Here is a 24,808-nt window from a genome sequence, read left to right as displayed (position 1 = left end):
ATGTTCATTAAAATAATTGATTTAAATTTGCAGTCCTCTACTACTCTTTCAGCATTTTAAAAATTAATCACCAAGAAGAATGAAACTTCTTAGATACTCCTGAATGTACGTCTCAATCTTCAATACACACCACAGCAAAGTGTAGTTCCAGCTACAGTGAATCTCCACTTAAAGCCAAGTTGTTTAGTGGAAAAAGTCCACTGCAATAGGTCTTTCCACAACCAACCTAAGAAACTTAGCCAATATAAATATCAATAGCTGGTCACACAGGCCACTATTTAAACAAGAATTGCATTTCTTCCAGTTATAATTGGAATAATTTGTATCTGTTACCATAGCTATTTTGTAATCTCAAGGCTATATAAAATCAGTAATTTAAAATGGCAATGATTTTCCTACTCTTATTCCAAGCACAGAACTTGCCAGTTTCACTGTTATATAGTTTGTCTTTTAATGTTACAATATTTCTAGGAGTAAAGATTTTAAATTGTTTATGCAAAGAATCATTTGCAAAGACACTTTAGAGTTTTTGTTTTCACACTGCTGGCTGCAGTTTTTGAACATGCCAGAAGGGATGCCATTTATGCTCCTCTGTACTTTTTCCTTCCCCTCCCAGGGCTGCAATACTTTTGTTATATCCTGAACACCAGTAGTTACCTAATTATTAGGATTATAGTATCCTTTATGTACTCATACTATGGGAGTAACTAAAGATCAGACTGATCGTGTGCAATTTCAAATATACAGGGGGAAAAATGGCCTCCTCAGTACAGGATTACAGTCTAAAGAAACAAAAGACAAGGTTTACAGGCAGTTAACTACAGTGAAGAACTAGAAGAACACTATTAATTACTAGTACTATAATACAGTAGCAACTTTGTCTTCAGTTTACAGTGGAGATATAAAAAAAGCTAGAGGTACATTTGGGGAACAGAAAGATCAAAGATTGTCACCTCTGTAATAGTAACCAAAAAGCTACACTTTGTGTCCGTCATTAGACAGGTAGGTACCTTCATAATTACATTTGAGGGTAGCTAAGATACTGGCTGTTCCAATGTTATTTGGAAGTTTCTAGTCAAGTAAAAAAGAAAGGAAAAGGCAAGAGATGGAGATTTTGACAGAAGAGGCTGACTACTTGTTGGAAACTATTTCCAGTAAAGGATGGGGTCATTGTTAGGGTTGACAAAGCAGCTGGTTACTGGATCAATGAAGTACAGCTAGGCTAATGCACAACATTTTAAAGCTAAAGGCAAGGCACTTATATGGGATATGTGAAAAGGGAGAGGTCAGAAGAATGGGATTCATGAGGCCAACTCAGAGGCCATTTTCAGATGAAAAATAAACCAATATTCTGATGCTGTTTTCCAGATGAGACTAGAGAACAAATGTGCATAGTTTTTGAATATATGAACAATTAAATGAGTATAAATTCATAATTATGAACTAGCTTGTAAGAACAGACATGAATAAATGCATATGGTTTTATCAATATGTACAAAATATAATTTTTTTTGAGAAAGTCTTATCTGCTTTGAGCTTTCAAGAATGTTTCACTGGCTTGGCAATCTTCATCTAAATGGAATCAGATTTCAGTTCTGATGCTATAATATTTTCTATACTTAATAATATTATGTCATCCTTACCACACTTCCTTGAATTGCTAAGGTGAACCTCCTGTTAATTTAAGCAGAACAGGATTTCACACTTAGGTCTATCATAAATTTCAGCATATAATTGATATTTTACATTAGCAGCCTTATGTCAGGTTCTGGAAGTCTTCATCAGAGATTTGGGGTTGTTTCTTTAATTTTGATGAACTCACTCCAAAGGATATATAAGGCAGCATTTTTAAGTTAACAGAAACATTTCATACAGCATTATATGACCATGCTTTATTGCTGTGCTGTGAACCCTCTGAAATTTGTTAGTATTTAACAGGTCATAGAATCTGAATACCAAGCTGCTTAATTATTTTCCTTCTTCAGCTACTCAGCAAAATACCAAATATCTACCACAGCATAGCAGTACTCTGCAAAGGCATTTTAACCACATTGATCTCTCCCTCACCATCACAGGACTACAGAACTATTTGATAGATTTTGACATCATATTGTTTATATTTTATCACAGCAGAGAATCATGAATACTTTTGCACAAGTATTAGGGAAATATTTCCATATATGGTTACTGAACCAAAACTTAATATGGCCAAAGTCCTCAGATGGTATGAAATTACACAACCCCATCAAATTTTTTAGATAAAAGACCTTTGTTGATCTCTAGCCCCCAAAAGGAGGTTCAATTTTTTGTAGAACTGCTCAGACAACACCCATAATGTAGTCACTACTGGTAAGAGATTGTCTTTGGGAAAATGTCGCCTACTGTGAAAACAACAGGATAAATATAAACCTTAATCTCTTTAGAAATTCTTACAAGGCAACTGGAATGTGGTTAAGAGCTTCTAGCATATACACATCTTAGGTGTGTCCATTAAAATAAAATTTTACCAAAAAAATCTGCAAGTGAAAGAATTTTCAACTGAACTATTGTAGCCTCTCCTTCTCTCTATGAAAACGTTTGTTATTTTGGTACCTTGATAATCCAGGGACTAACAGTAAGAACAAAGGACAATCTCTGTACAGGCAGGTGCTGCAAGATAGTCTCCAACAGAGTTCAGACAATCACATTGGGCCTGACATGATTCAGTTCTTGGGAAGGTTTTTATTTTATTTCTTAAATGAGGTCATATTGAAAAGTGCTTTAAAAATACAGATATTATTAAAATGCTTGTCAACATGACACGATTCTGAAATTACAGAAATAAGACTCAAAAAGTTTTAGACAAAATGGATTACCCAAAGTTGAAAGGTGGAACCACCTCTTCAGCACAAGATAGGGGGAAACTTTCTTTTATTCCTGTTCTCCCAACAAGACAAAGCATTGCCACATGGAAACTCTTAGTGGGGCCAGCAGGGACAAAAAGCACAAAGGTGGCGATGTGTTTGGGCCATAGGAAGAATGAGTAATTTGTACTTCTTTCTGCTGAGAATGACACATACTACAGTTCTTATTCATACCATAATAGCTCTATTCAGAAAACACAGTAATTGTACCATAAGCTCAGAATAAGAGATACTTTATCTCTTGCAATCTACCTCCAGACAAGTGAAACAAAAGATCAACTAAAAAATAGGAGGCAGAGAGCACAGATGGATGGGTATTATGTGAAAACTCCCCACAAACATAAGTTTATAGATGCTGGCTATATGAACCATGGCTGTGATTTACCTGCCACAGATAAAGAGACAATAGCTAGCAGACTGGAAGAATGGAGGAAGAAATAATGGGGGGTTCATTTCAATCAAGTTAGGGACAGTCATTGCAACATCAAAGGAAAAAAAGAATGGGAGGAAAAAAGGCTAAAAATTCTGTGGGGCACTACTGATAAACGAGAGCACAACTCTTCTCAGGAACAAGGAGGAAAAGAAGTCACTGCAAAATATGAAATTACTTGAAGAACAAATGTCTGATCAGACCAAAACCAGAAAAGGAAAGGTTTAACTAGATTATTCTCATGAATACTACAAAAACAGTTTTGCAAACATAACTTTTTGCATTAGTCACATCAATTAATATTATTTGCTTTTTTCCTTAATATCTCTGAAAAATATTCTTCCTTTACTGAATGCAAGTGGTCTAATCAGTAGTGCAAATAAATAGCCATGTGCATATATGCGTACATCCATATACATATATATGCATTTTTGAAACAAAAGAATTTGCAGGAATGTCACAGAAACCCCATCTTTTTTGTGGAATCAGCCAAGTAGATCATGGACTGCAATTTCAAATACATTTGCTGTGACAATTGGGCAAATAAATTTTCTGTATCAGTGAACAAATCTGTTAATACATGAAAAACTGCAAAAGAATACACACTTATTAAATAGATCATTCTCTATAAATACTTTACCTGAAACTAGTTACATAATACAATGCACAAAATACTCGATCATATAATTTGGTGAAAATTTCAATAAAAAGTATCTGAGTTTTAAAATAATTTAAATGTTAGCAACAAAAGAACATTGTAGAAAATCACATAATACTTATACCATCGATGGGAACATCTGTACAAATACAGGTAGGACACATCTGTCTACACCTGAGAAGGATGCCCTAGGACCCTTCTGTAGTAAATGGAGAGGAACAGACATCTCTATTAGGCAATTAATCTCATACTGAGGCAGACACTCTGAAAAGGTCAAATGAATTCTGCTCTGCAGATGCCTATTTATCTCCTTTACCACTATACTGTATGTACTGCAAACTACTATAAACATAACCTAGAATAGCACCTCCAGTGTAGATATCTACCCTGACAGCATCTGAAGTTGATACGAAGACTCCCATCCCTGGTTTCTTACCTGTATTTATGTCCTTTTTTTCCTAAAAGCAGTATGGCTGCACACATTTCTATACAATGGAGATGAATAATGAGATAGTACATCTAAAATAATTTTAAAGCATAACTCTATAATACTAATTAAAGTCATCTGAGACTTCTCCAACCAAAGCAAATACATATTCTGAGATGTTCTCCTGTGTAAGTTAAACAGAAATGGGTCTTCTTTCTCCTTCAACAAAGTATTTTCTAACTCACTGGGAAACTTTGGCTGTAGCCTTTGATTGCAACCACCGAACTGAAAGAAAATCTTCTTCCACACAATGGACTTTCATTGAATCTATTTTCACTGCCCCTCTTACACACATTAAGGTCCCAGTTCCGCACGCACCAATCAATTATCTTCCTGAACTGGAAGTACTCCTCACACATGTAACATGACTTACGGACAAGAGTGTTTTCAGGACAAGTTACTCAGGTAATCTAATGGAATGATCAATAAATACTTGCATATTATTTTCACACCTTTCAAAGCGCTGGAAAGTAGTGAAAATCATCATCTGACCCAGCTGGTTGCCATACTATTCCTTATGACAGCTAAAAGACAGTTAAAACATACAGTTTACTGGCAAAAATGTGAACTGCTCTCTCTGCCACTACATCTTGCCTTGTCCATAGAGAGATGACAAAGGAGGGGCATAAAAAAGAACTCTTTTTTCGTTCTTTCTCCCCACTTCAGAACTAAACATGATGTAGAAAAGACAGGGAAAAAAAGGTGACTAGGAAACAGAACAACAACCAGAAAAAAATACAGTATTTGTCTGTTAAAATAATGTGACAATGTGAGATACTTTACACAAATATATCAAAATCCTGCTGCAAATATTTAGCTATCTACACAGATAAGAAATATCCAAAATAATGAGACTCTGGACATTTATTTTCAGAATAATTTTTTTGGTTAGTTTAATCTCACAGAAGTTATGGTTGCATCAGGGTCTAAAGAGCAAGTATTTAAATAAGTATACACTGCCAATACTGAACAAATCAGTGGGAATTTTGATAAAAAATTGAAAATATGGGTCCAGAGACTACCGAAGTCTACACTGAGTTTTCAAAAGCTTTCCATATCTTCAGCAGCTGAGTACTACTAACTTAAATGGGAGCCTCTGAAAAAGAACATTTGAAATGACTGTGTAAAAAATCAGCATATGGAGGAAAACTGGGTATCTATATTATATCTTACTATCTTTACATTATAGCTTTTCATAGGATTTTATATTTCATTATATAATGTAATGTAAATCGCTATACTTACATCAGAGTAAATTCGTGTTCCAATTACACGAGCATAGTGTGGATTTGCCTGCATACAGTTGCGAGGACAATACACCCTGAAATATCAAAAATAAACCACACAGAGTTAGAAAGAATGGTATCAGAGTATTACTATATCATATTCAATATCAGCATTATTGAGTATAAATCAGTTTGATGATGCATACATATGGGTCCATACCAATACTAAAAGGCTGTCAGTTTTTGAGGCTTTAACAATACAGGTGAAAACATTGCTGATGTCAGTTGTGGTTCATAACGAAGTGCTTGAAAACATACTTCAACAGGTCTGGTCTTCTTCCCTTTGGGTAAACAGATGGTGTTCTTGTTCAACATATGTGAGGCCAGTAGAAAAGCCAGTGAGAAGAGAGACTGTTCACTCTTATATTATTATCTGTTTCTACAGAATCCTGTACAAACTGCACAGTTGAATACCTTCTCAGGAGAAGCAGATCAGAATGAGGACCTGCTATGTTGCTGATGACTTGGTGATGCAAGCCAACTTAGCAAATTCGAATGAGGGTGAGCACTTGGCATCTGTGACTAAAATGAAAAACTTTGGAAAGTAATGCAATTCCTAGCTGATTCTAGGAGATCAGAAAGCTACTGAAACAAAGACTGTCTTTATTCAATTGCATTCTTTTAACCTTTGAGAAAAACTCTGTGTGATTCATGCCTGCTATAGCTCCAAAATGCACAGGAAAACCATGTGGGAGGCTAACAGTTGTACAGAAGGTGTCAAGCATCTTATTTGGTGTCGTGGTTTAACCCCAGCCAGCAACTAAGCACCACGCAGCCACTCACTCACTCCCCTCCATCCAGTGGGATGGGGGAGGGAATCAGAAGGAAAAAGGTAAAACTCATGGGTTGAGATAAGAACAGTTTAATAGAACAGAAAGGAAGAAACTAATAATGATAATAACAACAATAATAAAGTGACAACAATAATAAAAGGATTGGAATATACAAAACAAGTGATGCACACACTCATTGACTGATGCCCAGTCAGTTCCCAAGCAGCGATCCCCCCAGGCCAACTCCCACCAGTTTATATATTGGGCATGACGTCCCATGGTATGGAATACCCCTTTGGCCACTTTGGGTCAGCTGCCCTGGCTGTGTCCTGTGCCAACTTCTTGTGCCCCTCCAGCTTTCTTGCTGGCTGGGCATGAGAAGCTGAAAAATCCTTGACTATAGTCTAAACACTACCGAGCAACAGCTGAAAACATCAGTGTTATCAACATTCTTCTCATAGTGAACCCAAAACATAGCACCGTACCAGCTACTAGGAAGAAAATTAACTCTATCCCAGCTGAAACCAGGACATTTGGTAATTGCAATATGCTACAAGGAGGAAGTGTCAGTCAGCTCAAGGTCTATTCTGTGCTGGTTTATTTAAAAAATGGGTCATGCACTAATGGCTTTGGAGCCACCCTACATGGGGCAGCCCTGGGCAAGTGTTCTTCTCAGGGATGCTATCCATGCTCCAATCAATATTTGGCATGTCACACCACTTGGGCATGCTACAGTCTTACCAAATAGGTAATTCAAACAGTCTGATGCAGCTAGGAAAGAGACTTTTGTCTGAAGGAAGCAAGATGCGAAAGCAGCCTCTTGAAGACCTGCTGATTTATGATTATGGCATGAGAGGGGAAAAAAGAGGTTGTGCAAACAATGCCATAGCTGATGACTGCTTGTAACTTCTGAGACTACATTTTCAGAATTAAGTTAAGAGCATGTGCAGAATCTTGAATGAATCACTGCTGTTGTGAAGTTTCTTAAGTTGATACATCACAATTAATCAGCCATTTTTAACCTTGTTTTTATTTTTAAATTTTCTTAAAGACAGAACCTATTTTTCTCTTAACGGAGCTAGTTTTAGTTTTTAATAATAAAGAAAAAAAAGAAAAAGATAGAAGTATGAGATCGTACCCGTCCATTCCTGCATTCCACTCCTTCGCTTAGTTCTCCACACCTTCCAGCTAGAAATCCAGGAGTCATAGCCAAACACCAAACAAGTCCACGGACCCAAGTGCTACATGAAGGGATGTTTTCCTAGCAGCTCTGGCTTTGTACTTGCTTCCTGTATTGGCTGTAGGATTGCTATGAAAGTAATCCTGTGGATATCTCCAGCTTAGCTTGCGGTAAATCATGCTACAGTGTATTTACCTTTGACTCATCTATGGTTTTAAAAACTGTTACTGATTTCCTTCCTCAAAATATTGTGGCACAGGCTCCTTTCAAAGAGTTAAAACATAGGCTTCAAAGAAATGGCATATATATTTAAAGCTGTTAACTGACCTGCAGACCACACCTTACCTTAACCATATACATTTCAAATTTTTTGCAAACTTATTTGCTCACTCTATCCTCCGGAACTCCCAAACAAGTTGATAACTTCTATGATAAATGTCTGTATCATATCCTTTTATTGTATCTGTTTTACAGGCAAATAAACTGAAATAAAGTGTATTTTGCCCAAGGTGCACAGATGTAATAGTGGACAATGAAAAATAAAACCACATTTTTCTTTGCAGTCTTTAGTCTAACCAACTATGATTTCACTAAGATTTACCAAGGGACCAAAGAAAGATCTTTACGGGCAAAAGAAAGTAAGAATCTCCTAGTGAAAAAGCCTGTAGATCATCTTTACCTACCTGGCCTTCTAATTTGACCAAAGACTAAAATACCAGTAAAACATTTCTGGCTTCACTTTTACAGCTACTGTTGTCACCTTTATCAATGACAACTATAGATAATTAGTAACTGACAGAAAATGTGGCAGCACTTTAAATTAATAAAACTCAAAGAATTTTACCTTGGACAGTGTGAGGCTGGTTTTTGAAATGGGCACAGTTGTTCCACTGTTGTTTCACAGGTGACAGCTTGAACTGAAGAAAGTAAACCAGAAACAAATAAATATGTGCTACTTAGAAAAAACGTAACTCAAAGTAGTAATGAGTTTATAAGAAATAAGTGCTAACCTGTTACTTTAGAGACAGTGAATGAGTTAGCAGACTGGTATTTTCTGAAAAAGAAATAACAGAAATAGTCAGTAAATAATCTCAGTGTTTTCTTTCAGCTAGAAGAATTTTTATTAGAGAATCTAGAAATAAACTCAAGACATTGTCCCCAATCAATTTTTACTCACAGCACCCCCTCTCCCCAGTTGTGAATCTATTTATTGCAATGACAGATTTACTTTGTACTCCCAGTGAATCTGTTTCAAAACCAGGAATGCAGGTTAAACTCCTTCAGTAATTTAATTTGCTAAGAAAATAAGTGCACTAGGAACAAATTATGCAATCTGTTTGTCCCTCAAAATCTGTGGTTGCTCAGAAGCATCCATCTACCAGAAGAGATCATTCACTTCCCCCTAAAGGTTCATTCCTACAAACAACTCCAACACTGAAAAGAGTTTCTCCTGGCAGCCTTTTTGAAAATTTTCATTAAATTTTACTTTTGGATCTCATGACTATGTTCAATTATCAGCAGTATCACTAAAACCCCAGTATAACACGTAACAGTCTGTTTTTTTCAGTAATTATATGGTACCCAGATGTATCTATTTCCTGTTGTTTATATAAAGTCAGGTATATATATTCTGTTGTTACATTAAAATTGATGAACACTTCTATTTTAATCCTCTTTATCTCCTATTTTCCTCCTCTTTATTTCTCTTTTAACTCATTGGCTATGCCTCTGATTCTAATATTTTTCATCTGTAACAAAGAACCTGATGATGCTTTTGGCACCCATAAAGTTATTTATTATTTAAAAAAAGCACCAAGGAAATTACTCCCTATTCACCTTTGGGGCAAATTACTCTGTGTGCTCCACAGCACTGCAATTTGTATTCAGAAACTGTTTGCTTGCGTTGGTTTATTTGGCTATATGGCCCACCAATTTCATATTTGCTCATTTATTGGATTCCAATGAGTTAGCTCATACTTCTGTTGCCCTAGCATTGTCCAACACTGATGTGGGAAGAGTTCACTGTATTCTGCTGTCAATTAGCTTATTGAGATATTGTTAAAAATGGTATCCTATACTATGAAAATGCAACAGTTGAAAAAACATCTGTATTAGCAATCCTCATTATAAATCAAAGGAGCTGAAGATTAGGAAGTTTGCTGTATGTTGCACTGACATTCCTTTTTTTGTCTTTCTGTTTTGCAATATGCATTAGAGGCGAGATCTACTTCATTTCATCTGTTCATTGACTAGATACGTAGTCTATGCAAGGCTCCACCTAGAGACACTGGTGAGAGTCAGGTAGCGGCAAGGTATCCCCAGCCTTATTGATGGACCTTTTGAAGGCTGAACTTTGGTAAATTGTATTTATTTATCCCAAAGACTTTGATTTATAGGCTGACTTATGAAGCTCATGCCTGATTACAATATGTTGTAAATTCACTCTAAAAGGTGATGTCCTAAATACTATAGGACATTAATGAAGAATTATGTCATCTGTGTGCAAACGTGGCAGCAGGAGTTTCCTGAAATATACTTGTAGATAGGAAGATATAGATATGGTCCTCTAACAGTCTTTTATTTATAAGGCATCTAATTTTTTTTACAACACCTGAATCATAGAACCAAAACCAAAATGGCCATTACTGTTCAGCAATGATACAATTATCCATGCCCATAGCAAACAAAACCCAGTGTTAAAACCTCACTCTGAGTTCTGATTCTCAGAGGATAGGTGCTAAACACGCTCTGTAAACTGGACACTCATACAATTTTGTCTCATACAGCACAGAAACACATAGATTTCAAGTCATGGGAAATAAGTTCCTTCTAGTTTGAAGATTTTCTACAGTTTAACTACTCCTATATTTGCAAGAAAGCTGGCTTCTAATATGTTAGTATTTATATAATCAAGATTTACTTCCTTGTCTCAGAGCATTTAAAAAAGAGATTTTTAGGTAGGGTAACTTAAACCACAGTCAGATCATCAGATGATCCAAAGAAACAGATTGCTATCCATGCCTTAAGTGCTACCCAGGTAGCCCAAATTATAGACCACTGAATTTAGTCTACCTGGTCAATGTTTCTCTCTATCCTGGATTACGTAAATCTGTTGAAAAGAGAAATTATGACAGGTGTCACAGCATGTGGCATTCGTTCGCACAGCACAGAGTGAGAGCACAGCCTCTAAGGATTACTCATTTCCTTACCCTTGGGTTCACACCTAAGCCAAATATATCACTCAGCAAAATTCAGTTTTCTTTCAGGTTGATATTACTCCTACATTAACTATTACACACATGCTACTATTACACATATACTAACTATAGACCGAAATAAGGATAGCAATGTACAGCTCTGCAGAATACATTATGATATAGTGAAGTGTAATTGCAAATATTAATATCTTAAGATTCAAACATACTAATATTGACATTGTCCTATCATTGGATAATTACATATGGAAACAGACAAGTATTCTCCACTTCTATGCACTGTTTTTCGGGTTTTTCTTTTAGCATGTCAACAAGTATTTGGATCTGTTTTCATATATCAGCCTTGGGGCAAGCACCTGAACAGTGTAGTACACCTCCAAATGAAGTTTCCACAGTATGCAGTATTATTCCATCACTGGCCAATGCAGAAATTTTGCAAAATATTGGTGCAAAATATCATATGTAAATTGCGGAATTGTGCTGAAACTATCAAACATATAGGAAGAGGTGTAATTTCTACTCTATTCATACAGTTCATATGCACAGTACAAGATGGTCACTTCCAAACACAAACTTGTAAGATTATTGCCTTGTTAGCTGTCACAGATTGCTGTGTCCATGGTCCAACCCTGGAAATATTACCAGCTTTGTCCAAAACATGTAAAACAAGCTACTTCGGTGCCAGTATGTACTAGTTTTCTACAATAAATATATACACATACAAATGAATTAACTGAATATTCCAAATATTGAGATTATTTAACTACAAATTCTAACTTACTGCCCAGGTGATTTTGTAAATTATTTCACCTTCCTTCGCATCATTATTGGATCACTTCTCTCCACCATTAAACACTGGCTAAAGTTTCAGAATGGATACAATACCTGTATATCCACATGCCTTTTTACAGCATTTTCATATTCTTTATGATAAAAAGTATGAACAAAATGTTATTACTGTGACATATTTTGTATGAAATAAAAAGAAACTGGTGAAAACCTTTCCATACCATTTAATTTTAAGAAAACTTACCCAACTGACTGAATGCCATTTCTGTAAGACTTGATAAAGTAATTTTTCCTTCCTTGTCTAGTGACATCAACCCAACCACCTTCATTGTCTAGGATGCCATAATGTATGGCAGCTTTACAAATACTGGATTGCTGAAAAACAGAGTAGGAGAAGCAGTTCCATGTCAGACAAACCCACTATTTTACATTGTAATTTATTTGTGGAAAAAACCCAGGTTTTAATTACAATGTGTCATTAAAAACTTGGTAGGTAGTCTATTAAGTTTGATGTGGTCTACGTAGGTATTATTTCAAATGAAGAAAACACGACTTTCCCTTACTTAGAGATAAACTATACTCATTTACAGTATACTTGTTTACAGTAGCTATTATTTCCTCTACTGTTTTTCAGTTCTATAGAATAAATTATGTATTTTCAGTTAGCATTAAGTTTACACAAGTAGGTCTATCTTACTGAAACAATTTATATGACTGTACCCACCAACTGCTATATTTCTCCTTAAGTCTCATCTTCATATGTTTACATGCAAGTATGTGGACACAAAAATTCTACTTCTGTGCATGTATAAGAAGCATGAAGTACATTCGGACAGTACATGCAGAATAGCAGAAGCAAACTTAGATCATCTGATGCTCTCTTAAACATTTGGTGTAGGCTTTTATTTTTGGTGAATATTGACTTCTTAAAAATCAATTTTTAATATTATTTTAACTAGTATTCCAATAGAAAAGACATGTCATTAAACATTCTACTGATACAAAATCTAATTTAAAAATATTTACCATTTCATAATGTACACTTCCAATAACTTTGGCTTTGCTATCCAAACAGCCAGCAGGACATTCATACCTAAGAAAATAAAATACAACTTGGTCTTAAATCCTGGGACTACAAAAAGGGAAAATATTGCAGCTCACATACAAATAAAGCCTTTTAGAATAATCTCAGAATGACAACTGTAAAATTTACCATACCTATTGCAAGTTGTTCCTTTGCACTGATCTCTTAGCCTTACTTCACATGAAACAATCTGAGCTAAAACAAGCAAAAAGCAATTTCACTGCAATGAATTTGATACTATGTAATTCAAATTTTTTGACCACTTGCAAATAAGATAGATTCCTTACACATTTGCTGTGTGCTTATTACTTCATTTTTCTCACTGTCATCAGTGCCTGTGGAGCCTGAAGGTGAATGAGTTCTTGGCCAGCTTTGCACCGTTGCATCCTGGGCTTTGGATCGCTGCCGTTCAATCTCATTGGTTTCCTCTTCTGGTTCGTGGGGAGAATAAGGCCTTTCTGAATCCTCTGTTTCAGAAAATGGGAAAAAAAATAATCTCGCAGGAAAAAAAAAATAAATCAGTGTTTGTGGAATATAAATCCTTTACCATGTTTTGGTAACATGGCTTTGCTCTCATAAAATGGTGTATGAATACAAGCAAGAAACCAAGGAAAACTTTCCACTGCTTCATAAGTTGAAGAACTCAAGATTAATAATACATCTCAAATATGTTTCTGATGCTGATAAAAGGTAGATTTTTTTTCTAGCACAGCAGCAGAACTAAATGTGTATGAAAATGCTCTTAACAATCCTGGTTTAGTATCTTTATGCTATCAGAAAACCAGTAGAACAAAGATGATATTTCTATTATACATTGGAATAGCTTCACCAACTTCATAGGTGACTTGTAACTAAAGAAGCTGATTTCATAAAAACATACACCTGAAAATGAGGTCTTTCTATTCATACATAATGAAAATAATTTTGAAATACTCATCACTGAATCTACATTTCTTATTTAAGCAAGAACCATAAGGAAGATATTTAGGCAGACTTGTGCAGATTTTATGGTCCATAAGAAATTTCAGAAGTTACTAACAAAAATTGCTTAATTACTTGTACACAGAGTAAACCAAAAAGAAATAGCAGCTTCATAACATGCTGTGTTTCAATGCTATAAAATATGACTAGAATTATGAAAATTGTAAGAAGTTAATAATGATCCCAGCTGATATTTTGTTTAATTACTAATGTCTTCTAGTCTAGTTCTTGATTCTTCTTATAGTAATGCACATGGCTATGCCACTGAGATAACTTTTCCCTATAAATAAACGACTGCATAGACTTGCACTATTATTACAAAAAGGCATACAAATAGCACCCAGCAACAGCCTACATCTTTGTGTACTAGAAGACCTCAGCTGGCACTTAAATCAGCAAGAGTTCAGTACACTCCACTCCCTCTGGTCAGGCTCCGCCTCATGTACCTTAAGTACATTATCTCATTCATCATAGTAAAGTAGGACCCTACCAGGTTTTTGGGCACATGCGTAATATATTCTAGTCCACTATGTTAAAGCATAATGAGGAAAGAAAGCAAAAGAAAGGTTACATGTCTCTTCCCATTTATAGTTGTACTGTTGAAATAGTACATACCTCTGTAACAAAGATTTTCTCTGCAACCTCCTCCAAAACTAGGGGGACATGCAGAACAAGGACGGCCAGGTTTATAAGGAGCATGACCCCACCAGTTACCCCTTTACACGGAAAAAAAAAAAAAAAATAGCAAAACATGCCTTAATAAATTAACATATGAACATTAAACAGCATTTAATATGTGAACAAACAAATGATGAAAACCATCAGACACTTAGGACAATAACATTGTTTTGATATTCCCAAGAAACAAGCGATAGGATGAGAGGAAATGGCCTCAAGTGGCACCAAAGGAGGTTTCGATGGGATATCAGGAAAAATTTCTTCACTGAAAGGATTATCAAGCACTGGAACAGGCTGCCCAGGGAAGTGGTGGAGTCACCATCCCTGGAGGTATTCAAAAGACGTGTAGGTGTGGCGCTTAGGGACATGGCTTAGTGGTGGACTTGGCAGTGTTAGGTTAAAGATTGGACTTGATGATCTTAAAGGTCTTTTCTAACCTAAATGATTCTATGATTCTATACCAAATGCACAGGAAGTAACTGAAAAGTCCATGAAAAAAAACCTTAAGTACTGCCATAAGCTGCTATAAGATCTTTTCAGATTGGCATAGCACCATAAGACTAAATTCCTCAATTACATGAGAACAGGCTCTGCTCTCCTAAATAGAATATCCTATAGAATTTGATCTTAACCATGGGCTTCATAGTACACATTCCTTAAAGACACAATGGGGAGATACATTTAATTTTCAGACACTACAACAAAGATCTCTGATGTTGTATGCTAAAACACAGGCCAGAAAACTGAAGCTCTAGAAAATCACAAGAGTATTTGTACAGCCAAAGGCTGCCTTGGGAACAACGCTCTACTTTGTAACAGTACAAAAAATAGAAAACCCAGACTGATTTCTTTTCAGATTGTTTCCTGGGTTATTATAAAGCACCTTGCCCCCTCAAGATATTTTTGGGTGTCAGCCTACTTACTTAGGAGAATAATTGCATACAAGATAGACTGCCTTTGGCCAAATCTGTCCCCAGATGTTCATGTTATGACACAAATTTATTGCACAACCGATTCTGCTACTTGTAGCCCAAACAACCTATGGAAAAGGAAAGAGAAAGACATGTGAAAACCAAAGCTGATTAACATAAAATCAAAACTGTCTCCAAACTTAAACATATAAAACTCAAATTGCAAAAATGATGTTACATTCCCCTCTGTTATAAATGGGTTGAAGTGACCTAATTACAATGTCCAAAAGGCCATGCAGTTATATCCTTATTAGAAAGAAAAGCTTTACCTTGATACAAAAGATACGGCTCTTATTTTATGTAAATGGTCTAAGCATATATTTGGAAGCGTAGCAAAATATCTATAAAACATGATCCGAAGAACTGATTCTTGGAATTACAATTAATAGATAATCGTGAGTTAGATGTTAGGTTCCTGTGCCCTGGAGTTCTCAGCACAACCTAAGGACCCAGAAGGGTTTAGATTAGTAAGACTGAGAGAATAGATATTTGTCAGCAGTGAAAGGAGATAACATAAACAATAAAACTATTCACAAAAAAACTCACACACTGAAAAGACTCAAGTCATGGATTCTAAATTAATATGCTTTCCTCTCATTGCAATCTGAGGTGGCTGTGCTCCTTTACTCATCTGTTGAAACAATTTTCATTGCAGATCTCAAAATGATCTGAATGACAAAGGCTGGAACGTTCAAATTAGACAAATATGACAGGTGTTAAACTTTTATAAATTCAAGATAAGCCAACTGTGTAGTTCCAGCAGGATACAGGAGTTGAAAGAGATAGGTACTGTGAAGAATTAGTACCACAAAGAACTATATATATGTATTGTAGATTTTGCATGTAATGGATAAGTGTAATTAAAGGTATTTTTACAGAAATGGTAAATAAGAATATGGAGGTAACTGAGTCTTGAGATTAGATACAATGGGAAATAGTGCTAGTAAACAGAAAAAAATGTTTAAAAATTAATAATTTAGAAGTTTTCTAATATTATATTGAAAATTCTATAGGGATTTTAGTATAATCTGAGGATCATGTATGTCCCATTCACTGAAAACATGACTGGTCCCCTCTGGAAAAATTCAGGCTAGATACACAGAGTTCAGAAGTACCAAATAAATTAGTTCTTATGCAATTTCAAAACCTTGCTGAAGTTAAAGCAACATGTTAAAAACTGTTTTTTAATCTGAGGAATTCACCTAAGAAAACTTTTTTTTTTTCTAACTGTGCTGTTTCTTCAGCATATTACAGAAAGGACTACCAGCATACCAGCACAGAGACTAGATTATGCAAAGTGCACTGAGCAGTAGCACTCAATTTAATGCTGGGTTTTGTAAGCTTCTTCCTTAGTCCTGTTAAGGAAGTGATATTTATGAGGATGAAATCTAAAGATTCACATGAAAACCCTACTCTATGTCACCGATACCCAATGCTTTTAACTATGGAGTCTAATAACAAGCAGCCCCTTTTGTGGTTTAGTGCTATGGTCTATGCTGCAAGATTAATATGTTCTACGTGTCATACAGCAACCTAACTGGAGGTCTCAACCACTCTTCTCCATAGCTGACAAAAACCAAACCCACCTACATACCTGTGTGTAATGTGTACAAACAGGACCAGAGCATTTGTAAGGACAATATGGGTTGCATTCATGAGGATGGGGATACGTGAAATCTCTCACTTCATCATACCATGCTTGGACATGAAATGTTGGAGGTCTGTACCTATGAAAGCCAGTAGTAGTCTATTAGATCGTTCAAAAGTTGCAGCTTCTATCATTCTTCCTTTAAGTAACAAACAAATTCTGTTAAGACTTAAATAAAAAATATATAGTATAAAACAGTATCTTAAACTACCTGCCCCAGTGTGCCCCCAAATTCTGTCCAATTGATGGAAGAAGGCTTGCAGGCCCATGCTCCCATAGACAGGTTTCAGCCCACGACTCTGCAGATCTCTCCAGTTCGGTGTCCCATGTCTGCAATTTGAAAGAAAAGAAAGGGACACCTCCTTAGAAATACTTGGTGTATATCTCATACTAAATAAAAAAAAAAAAAAAAAAAATAAAAAAATAAAAAAAAAAAGATCGTCCATTTTTAAAGCTTCTGTTACTGGGGCAGAAGACTGAAGAAAAAGTGAGACTTGACAATTGTATGCCCCATTTGTGTTACATAAGAAAGAAAAACGTTTTCACCAAGAGAAAAAAACGTTTTAATCCCTTCACAGCACTCCCTTTAGAAAGCATGTGCAGCCATGCCACAGTGAATAAAGCACAAATATGAAACTGAAAGGCTTAGTTCAACTTTCCAAGCTAAATTAAGTGCATTTTCTGTCTTGTGAGATTTCTTTTTAGTAATAGGCACTTTTTTAGCCAAAAGTGTATTATCCAACACACTTTCAACGTAAGGCTTTACTTCCTCTAAACCAATAGTTTATCTGAAGTGAAAGCAATTTTCTCTTCTTTTTCTATAATCACCTTTTTAAAAATAATACACAGTGCAAACACAAAATAAGAAAGCTAGAGTAAGGTTGTCATTCATTGATTTTATGGCTAGGCTGGCAAAAAAGGAAGCATTCATGTTAGTAAGAGGCATGCTTAGGAAAAGTTAAAGAAAAAAATTATGAATTATTGTTTATCACAATTGTTATCCTTATTTTTTATTCTTTAAGGGACAAGAAAGAATAGGCTTGTAGCTGAAAGGCAAATGCAAGTCTCTTTCTTTCAAAAGCATACTAAAACCCACTCCTCTTGAAAGACATTATACCATACTGTGTATGTATAGTTCTTACTGCACTAAGCTGGAGTTTGCTCAAAGTGGTCCCTCTTGTGCAAAGTATCCATACCGCTGCTTGACTTCTTAAATCTCCTGATAGTTGCAGAAATAGTTTCCAGATACCTGACTCTCTGATACCAATGCTCGGGTTAGGAAACTGAAATATTTCCAGGAAGAAAACACATCTCTTGATAGAACCTCAATTATTTCATCATAAGTTCAGACTAAGTTTCATAGAGTGAGACTGTGTTATCTAAATAACAGTAATTCAGTATTTCCAAACCCAAATTCCCATGCAGACATTGGAGATCATGTCTACAAATTTTTGGCACAGATTAAAGGTAAAAAACTCCTTAACACAGCCAAAGAATACACAAACATAACAGACAAATTCCATGTGCTAGAATTTATTTTTCTTTTGATTTTGACATGCAGTTTTCACCTTATTAATTAGATTACTCATTAAAAACAAATATGTCCTTGGTTATGCAAGACCATGATTATGTAAAGACTTTAATATCACTCAGTTTAATCCTAGAATATCTGTTCTTAGTTTTTTTCTTCATAAGTCTCTAATGCATTGCATTCCATTTTGTCTGTTATTAATATCATCAGCAAGTAAGAAATTTACAGGGTACATTTTGACTCCCCAAATGCAACATTTATTTTGACAGAATTACTCTAACAGTATAGTAATGAAAGAATAAAGCTTTTAGCCCAAATACGGATACAAAACCCAGACTTTAGGAAACAGTAGGAATTTTCTATTCATCCTACTGGGCCAGTATGTCAATGTCATAAGCCATAGCATTCTTTAATTGCCATAAGAAAACATTCTAATCTTAAATCAGAAAGTTTTATAAGACAGTTTGTATAAATCTTTTCCTCTTCCCTTTCCTTGTCACACCATCGTAGATGGTTCTTCTTCCTATTGTACCCATTGTAAAAATCAGAGTAACACACTTTTTCCACATATATAATTTATTCTTATAAATTGTAGTACAATTGCTTGATCATTCTACAATAGAATCATGAGACTGTCAGTTTTTAAAACAAAGGCCACTACAGTTTGTCTTAGTTGCATATATTGTTATGACATTAAGTCGCCTCAAAATCTTGTAATACTTAAGATTTAGCTCTGAATATGAACATGTCATAAAGTTAACATATTTCCCAAATAATTGCTGTTAAGAATGGTTTTACCAACTGGATTCTGAAATACAAATTTAGAGTAAATTAGACTTACACTAGACCAAAACACAGGCACCTGCTCACTTTTAAAACTTCCCACTTCCAAAGCCAGCTAAAATTTCTTGTAGCTCTTGTGAACCTCAGAATGCCACAATATATTCTCTTGTAAAGCCTCCCCCATTTTCTCTAAAAACAGCTTTAGCAATCTAATCTTTATAACACTGGAGAAAGAATATGAGTTTTAAAACTTGATTAATTCATATTTCAGTACCTTTATAAAATGTCTGTGATACTATCTCATAGGAACTGTCTCATATATCAGAATTTAAATACAAGCATTAAAAGACTGGTATCTTTTTATAAAAAAATGCACACAGTGTCACAGAACACATTTCATACACTAAAATTCTGATGAAAAGTGGTAAATAAAAAGGTTTATGATAAAAATAATCAGAAATCTTACAGTAAATATTTGCTTCTGTGTACAGACTGAATTCACCCAATCATACTGCATAACCCAAACACACAGTAGGCTAATCAATCAACGGATAACCCCAACTTCAACATGTTGTGAAACGTGAATCATGTGTCAAAATATATTTTGGGTTTGCAGCAAACGATGTGACATGTCTTGCTTTTCTCCCCAGTGCATGTACCACACAACAAAGTCACTTCAGAACAGTCAGCTGTTCAGGAAAAGCTCTCCGTGTGCCACAGAAGAAAGGACTCATTCATTTGTTCCTCAACCTTTAACACCTAAACCCCTTGTTTTTAAAGCCAGATATAAAAACTACCTCGCATGGATATTATGCACATATATCTAGCATATTTTGTCATCAGAAAACACTGCCTATTGTCCTGCCAGCCAATGTTTAGTTTGATCCAGGGGGTTTTTTGGATAAGAAGAGGTCATGAAAAATATCAACCTACAGTACAACTTAACACTGCCTCTTCTTCATCAAGACTATATTTGAGTTCAAATGTGCTCAAATATACAATGGTTATTGTTGCTAATGGAGCCTGTTATTTCAAAGCTACTTCAGGTATCTCAGTGCCAAATTGCAGTCCATAGTATGGAGGAACACCAAGTCGATTAGCAGGATATAGCTTAATTTCTTCTTCATTTTGATTATTTAATTATTGGTTTGGGGTGTGATGGAGTAAATACTAAAAGCATTACATACTCAGATATAAAAAATCTGTCAAGTGTAAATTGCACTTAGGAAACAACCTCTTTAATTGCAGTATTCATTGTCCAGCTGTCTCATTTTCTCATCAAAGCTACCACTTCCTGAAGTGTCTGGTAATCGAAGTTAGATTGAAAATAAAACCTCTCCTATGTTACATCAAATTTATGAAATATTCTGGGAGAAATGACCCAATGTCCCAGTTCAAAAAAATTTCCTTGAGATCCAAGTCACTTTCTTGATTGCCAGAGACTTTCAATGGAAAAAAAGGAATAAAACACTCCTAAAGCCAGTGGGAAAAAAAAAAAAAGGTAGAAGGGATTAGAAGTCACTGTTACTTGGGGTCTCCAACCCCTACCAAGAAAGAAGCAATACAAAACAACTCCAAATTAATAGTCTGTCAATCTCCAGGATCACTCTAACGATTTTTAATAAAAAAAGGGGAAACTGACATCCTAATCCCTGACACAGTTCTTTGGAAAATGTTATCTTACATTTTTATCTGACTATTCCAGTGATGCAAAACTTTTACACAGGTGCTAATAACATCATGAACAGGTACAGAATTTCTGAAAACAAATGAAACACTTATAAAAGAAATCTGACAGACTGCAATCCCATATCACAGGTAACAGAGTAAATTAGCTTAAAGGTATTTTTAAAGGTAATTTCTACAGTTACATGTAGTTGGAACTTAAACAATTCAAAAGATTTTGTACTTCTTTGCCAACTTGCCTAAACATTGCTTCAGACTGGATCAAGAAGAGGAAGAAGCTGCTTTACCTTAGTCATGACACATTGATTTTTGTCCTCTTCCAGTAGTTAAAATAGGAGATCCAAATTTCCCTCCTAAATTAATTATTCTGGTTGAAGTTATATGAAGAAAAACTGTGTATGTTAATTCTAAGGATTAAAAGGCTGTTAATTTTAAAGTATTTTCATACTAATCCAGTCAGATTAGCTCTAAATATAATGCATGTTATCATATTTGTTCTGTGTTTGCTCACATAGCAGGCTAAATGAAACAAACGTAAAATAATCTGTATAAGTATAAAAAAATCTACCTGCTTACTGGAATAGGAGTTTTGTTCCTGTGCTCTTAACAGCATTCCCTAGTTTCACTTACATGATGGCCAGCTTTTGGCTTCAAACAATGAAAGCAACTCCATATACAAAGAAAGATAGACACATATGTTTTCATGTTTCATTTCATGAAATTCAAAAGGCTTTTGTTCTCCTAGTGTTCCCTTCTTCCTTAAAGCAGTGAAGAAAAAAGATAAAGGCAGGAAAGCAATATATAAGGAAAGGTTTCCAAAAACATAAAAATGACCATTCAGAGCAAGTTACACAACGAAGAACTTCAAACAAATATAGAACTAATTAGTGAATCTTTAAAATGCCAAGGTGCTTGGCATTTTAAAAAAAGCCAGAATAGAAGTGGAAGAATATTAAGAGTCACAGCAACATAGGTATTTTACGTCCTATCAGGAGTAGGCATTTCTCATACTTTAACCACATCATCATTAGTGATATTAAAATCTTGCTACTGAAATATATACTGACCTGACATAGTTCTGATGCTTTAAACTTAAGTCAAAAAGTTCTTCCACAACATTTATCATCAGCAGCTGGTATTTTACAGATTTAAACTAAGGACACTGCTAAAACACCTTAACTCTTTGAAAAAATTGGTACAGAAAAAGTTCAAAAGAAATCTCTGCATAGCTGTAGGCAAGGATCCTTTTGCTTAATGAAGGATGAATAAACTCTTCAAACACCATTACTTGAAAATACAGGAAGTTATTTCTTTTCATAAAAAGGGTGACTACGGTCTTTTGAAATGGAGGTGTGTGTGGCATCTGATTCCTCATCCACTAGTTCCCTCATTCATGCTCTGACATGACTAGGTTTCAATGACTTTGCACTATCAGATTTCTTTGATAAATACAGGGTGCTGATGGGACCACAAGAAGATGGAAGTGCAACTACGCAGCAGTCTGACAAACTTCTTGGCTGCCAATTGTTTGATACTACGTGCAAGGTAATTCAACCTGTTTATCAAGAAAAAGTATTGCTCACATTGTCAGAAAACTACATGTGGTCTACCTTTTGGGTAAGTGATCATCATCAGGGTTGGTTTTCTACATTGAGATAGACAGGTAGACACTGAACACATCACCAACTGCCCAGCAACACAAACCTACTTGAAGCTATTTCTTTTGTTTCACAGGACTCTGTTAGAGTAGCAACAAATGTAAAAGGAGTTGCTAGCATGTCTTAAATTGAAAAATATCCTTCTACTTTTCAAATCTTACATTTTTCACTTGCAAGAGAAGATCACTCAGTGATGCTAATTATCAAGACCAAAAGATGTTACCTAGCAACTGGAAGACACAGCGCTACTGCAAAGATGAGGAGAAACTCAAGAGGTTTTTTGCCCTCTTGTCCATCAGCACTCATGATGTCAAAGTGGATGTAGCTACCAAGTTACGTAGCTCTCTTTCCCTTCTCATGTAGAGCAAGCTCACATCTGCACCTGGCTTGAGAAATGCAGGTTGTACTTTTCTGCTTTGGACATAAGAGGGCAAGACAGGTGCAAATCAATACATACTCAAGTCTAAGAAAATGGTATATGCTGTACCATTTTGTGCTCGACAACCTCTTCAGTGCCATAGTTTCTTCCATGATTCTATTGAATACAGGGTTATCATGACAAATACAGCTTTCTGACTCATAAACTACATTTTACCAGAGTAAAATTTTCAAGATGGCCTTTGGTTCAGTGCTTTCTAACCTTCTGCGTACACAAATAATTGTGCACCAAATCTACAGGAAATAATGAGTGATCACCATTTGAAATGAGAAATTTCAGCTTATGGAAGCCTGATTCCATTATCTCTTCCATATTATACTTAGGCACTGAATCCTTCCTAATTTCAGCTTTCACAGATAACTGTTTGTATATGCAGACTTTGACTAGTCTTTGACTACATGACAAGTCATGTAAATGGCTTTTATAAGTCACGTACCAGTTTTACAAGTTTATGGACCTGGTCTTAACTAGAAAGACATTAAATCTCTTATATTCCAGTCTGTATCTGATGTTTCATCTCTTTGAAGTTTCTCCTAGATTTTTGTCCACATCTGCTTTAAGGATGAACTATATAAGTAAAAAAAAAATACTATTTTAATTAAGCTACAGATGATAGTATCACCACAAGTCTACATTTGCTCTGTGAGCACACAGGTGTACATTTCTTCTGATTCACATGGCTAATTCAGACATCTGGTACATTAAATGGTGCTAACAGCAAAAGGGTTTTGGGTACCATTATGCTGACAGCTGACGGCTGGAGTGTTGAGTACACACATATTTCTGAAGACTGTAGCAACAAGTGACTTCGGACATTTAGGTTTTCATGAAAGCAAAGGATGATGTCCCTCCTGCCCCCATTATTGCCTACTGGTTTAGTTCCAAGTGGTGAGCATATTCTTTAATCCAGACCTTCCTCTATAGAAACAAATCATGTTTTTATTATTCTAATGATTTTTTTTTTTTTTTTGGTGGCATTCATGGGAGCTTGTCTGTGCTTTGTTGAATAAAATGAAAAACTCAAATATTTGGCAGAGATTGCTGAGTGGTAGGGTGGTGGTGCTGACTGTAACTTTAGAGATGCTCATTGTGTTTCAGTGTTTTATATAGAAATTTCCAAATTCAGAATGAAATGACCAAAACCCAACAAAACAGGCATAGGTAAAATTGAGTTTACTGATATTCAAGATCAAGATACCGCAAGGCAGACTTCCTCAAGAAAGTGCTTATTCAATAGTTAATCAAGATACTATCTTGATTAAGCTCTTAACTTTGCCAAATGTACTCTTCCTAAAACCCCTAGGTCATGCAAATATAACTAAGTTCTCAATAATACCCCTCTCTATGACAAACAATCTTTCCTTCTAATGAAACATGTACATTCAGAACAGAAGATCCAGAGGCTGGAAACCAGCTTCTTAGCTATCCAAGAGGACATACAGTTCTCTGTAGAAAGTTACCAACATAACCACTTCCCTTTTACTCTTGTATTCTCCTATGTGACAGAAATGGTCTACATTAACTTCTTATGTATCATTGCTGTGAAGCATGTTTCTTCCATGGTATAATTCATTCACACACAAAACCCCATAGTTCAAAGCTCAGTGCCGCTCTAGACTTCATCATCT

At 35.4% G+C, this 24,808-nt stretch overlaps 1 protein-coding gene across 3 annotated transcripts in view; it reads right to left on the bottom strand.

Moving 5' to 3' along the window:
• Positions 1-24,808, bottom strand: part of CRISPLD1 (cysteine rich secretory protein LCCL domain containing 1) — a 45,660-nt gene that overhangs the window by 6,182 nt on the left and 14,670 nt on the right. For all 3 annotated transcript variants that reach the window (XM_049823948.1, XM_049823939.1, XM_049823953.1), the window contains 11 exons: positions 17,295-17,413; positions 17,030-17,162; positions 15,388-15,503; positions 14,402-14,502; positions 13,093-13,272; positions 12,940-13,000; positions 12,748-12,814; positions 11,966-12,096; positions 8,728-8,771; positions 8,562-8,634; positions 5,724-5,799 (listed from right to left, as the gene is read on the bottom strand). In XM_049823948.1, coding sequence (XP_049679905.1) covers positions 5,724-5,799; positions 8,562-8,634; positions 8,728-8,771; positions 11,966-12,096; positions 12,748-12,814; positions 12,940-13,000; positions 13,093-13,272; positions 14,402-14,502; positions 15,388-15,503; positions 17,030-17,162; positions 17,295-17,413 — 1,101 coding nt within the window. The remainder of the gene's footprint in view (positions 1-5,723; positions 5,800-8,561; positions 8,635-8,727; positions 8,772-11,965; positions 12,097-12,747; positions 12,815-12,939; positions 13,001-13,092; positions 13,273-14,401; positions 14,503-15,387; positions 15,504-17,029; positions 17,163-17,294; positions 17,414-24,808) is intronic.

Source organism: Accipiter gentilis, chromosome 2 (genome assembly GCF_929443795.1).
Source record: "Accipiter gentilis chromosome 2, bAccGen1.1, whole genome shotgun sequence".
Lineage (NCBI taxonomy): Eukaryota > Metazoa > Chordata > Aves > Accipitriformes > Accipitridae > Astur > Astur gentilis.
The sequence above is the reverse complement of the archived record's forward strand: the minus strand, read 5'-3'. Positions and strand labels throughout refer to the sequence as shown.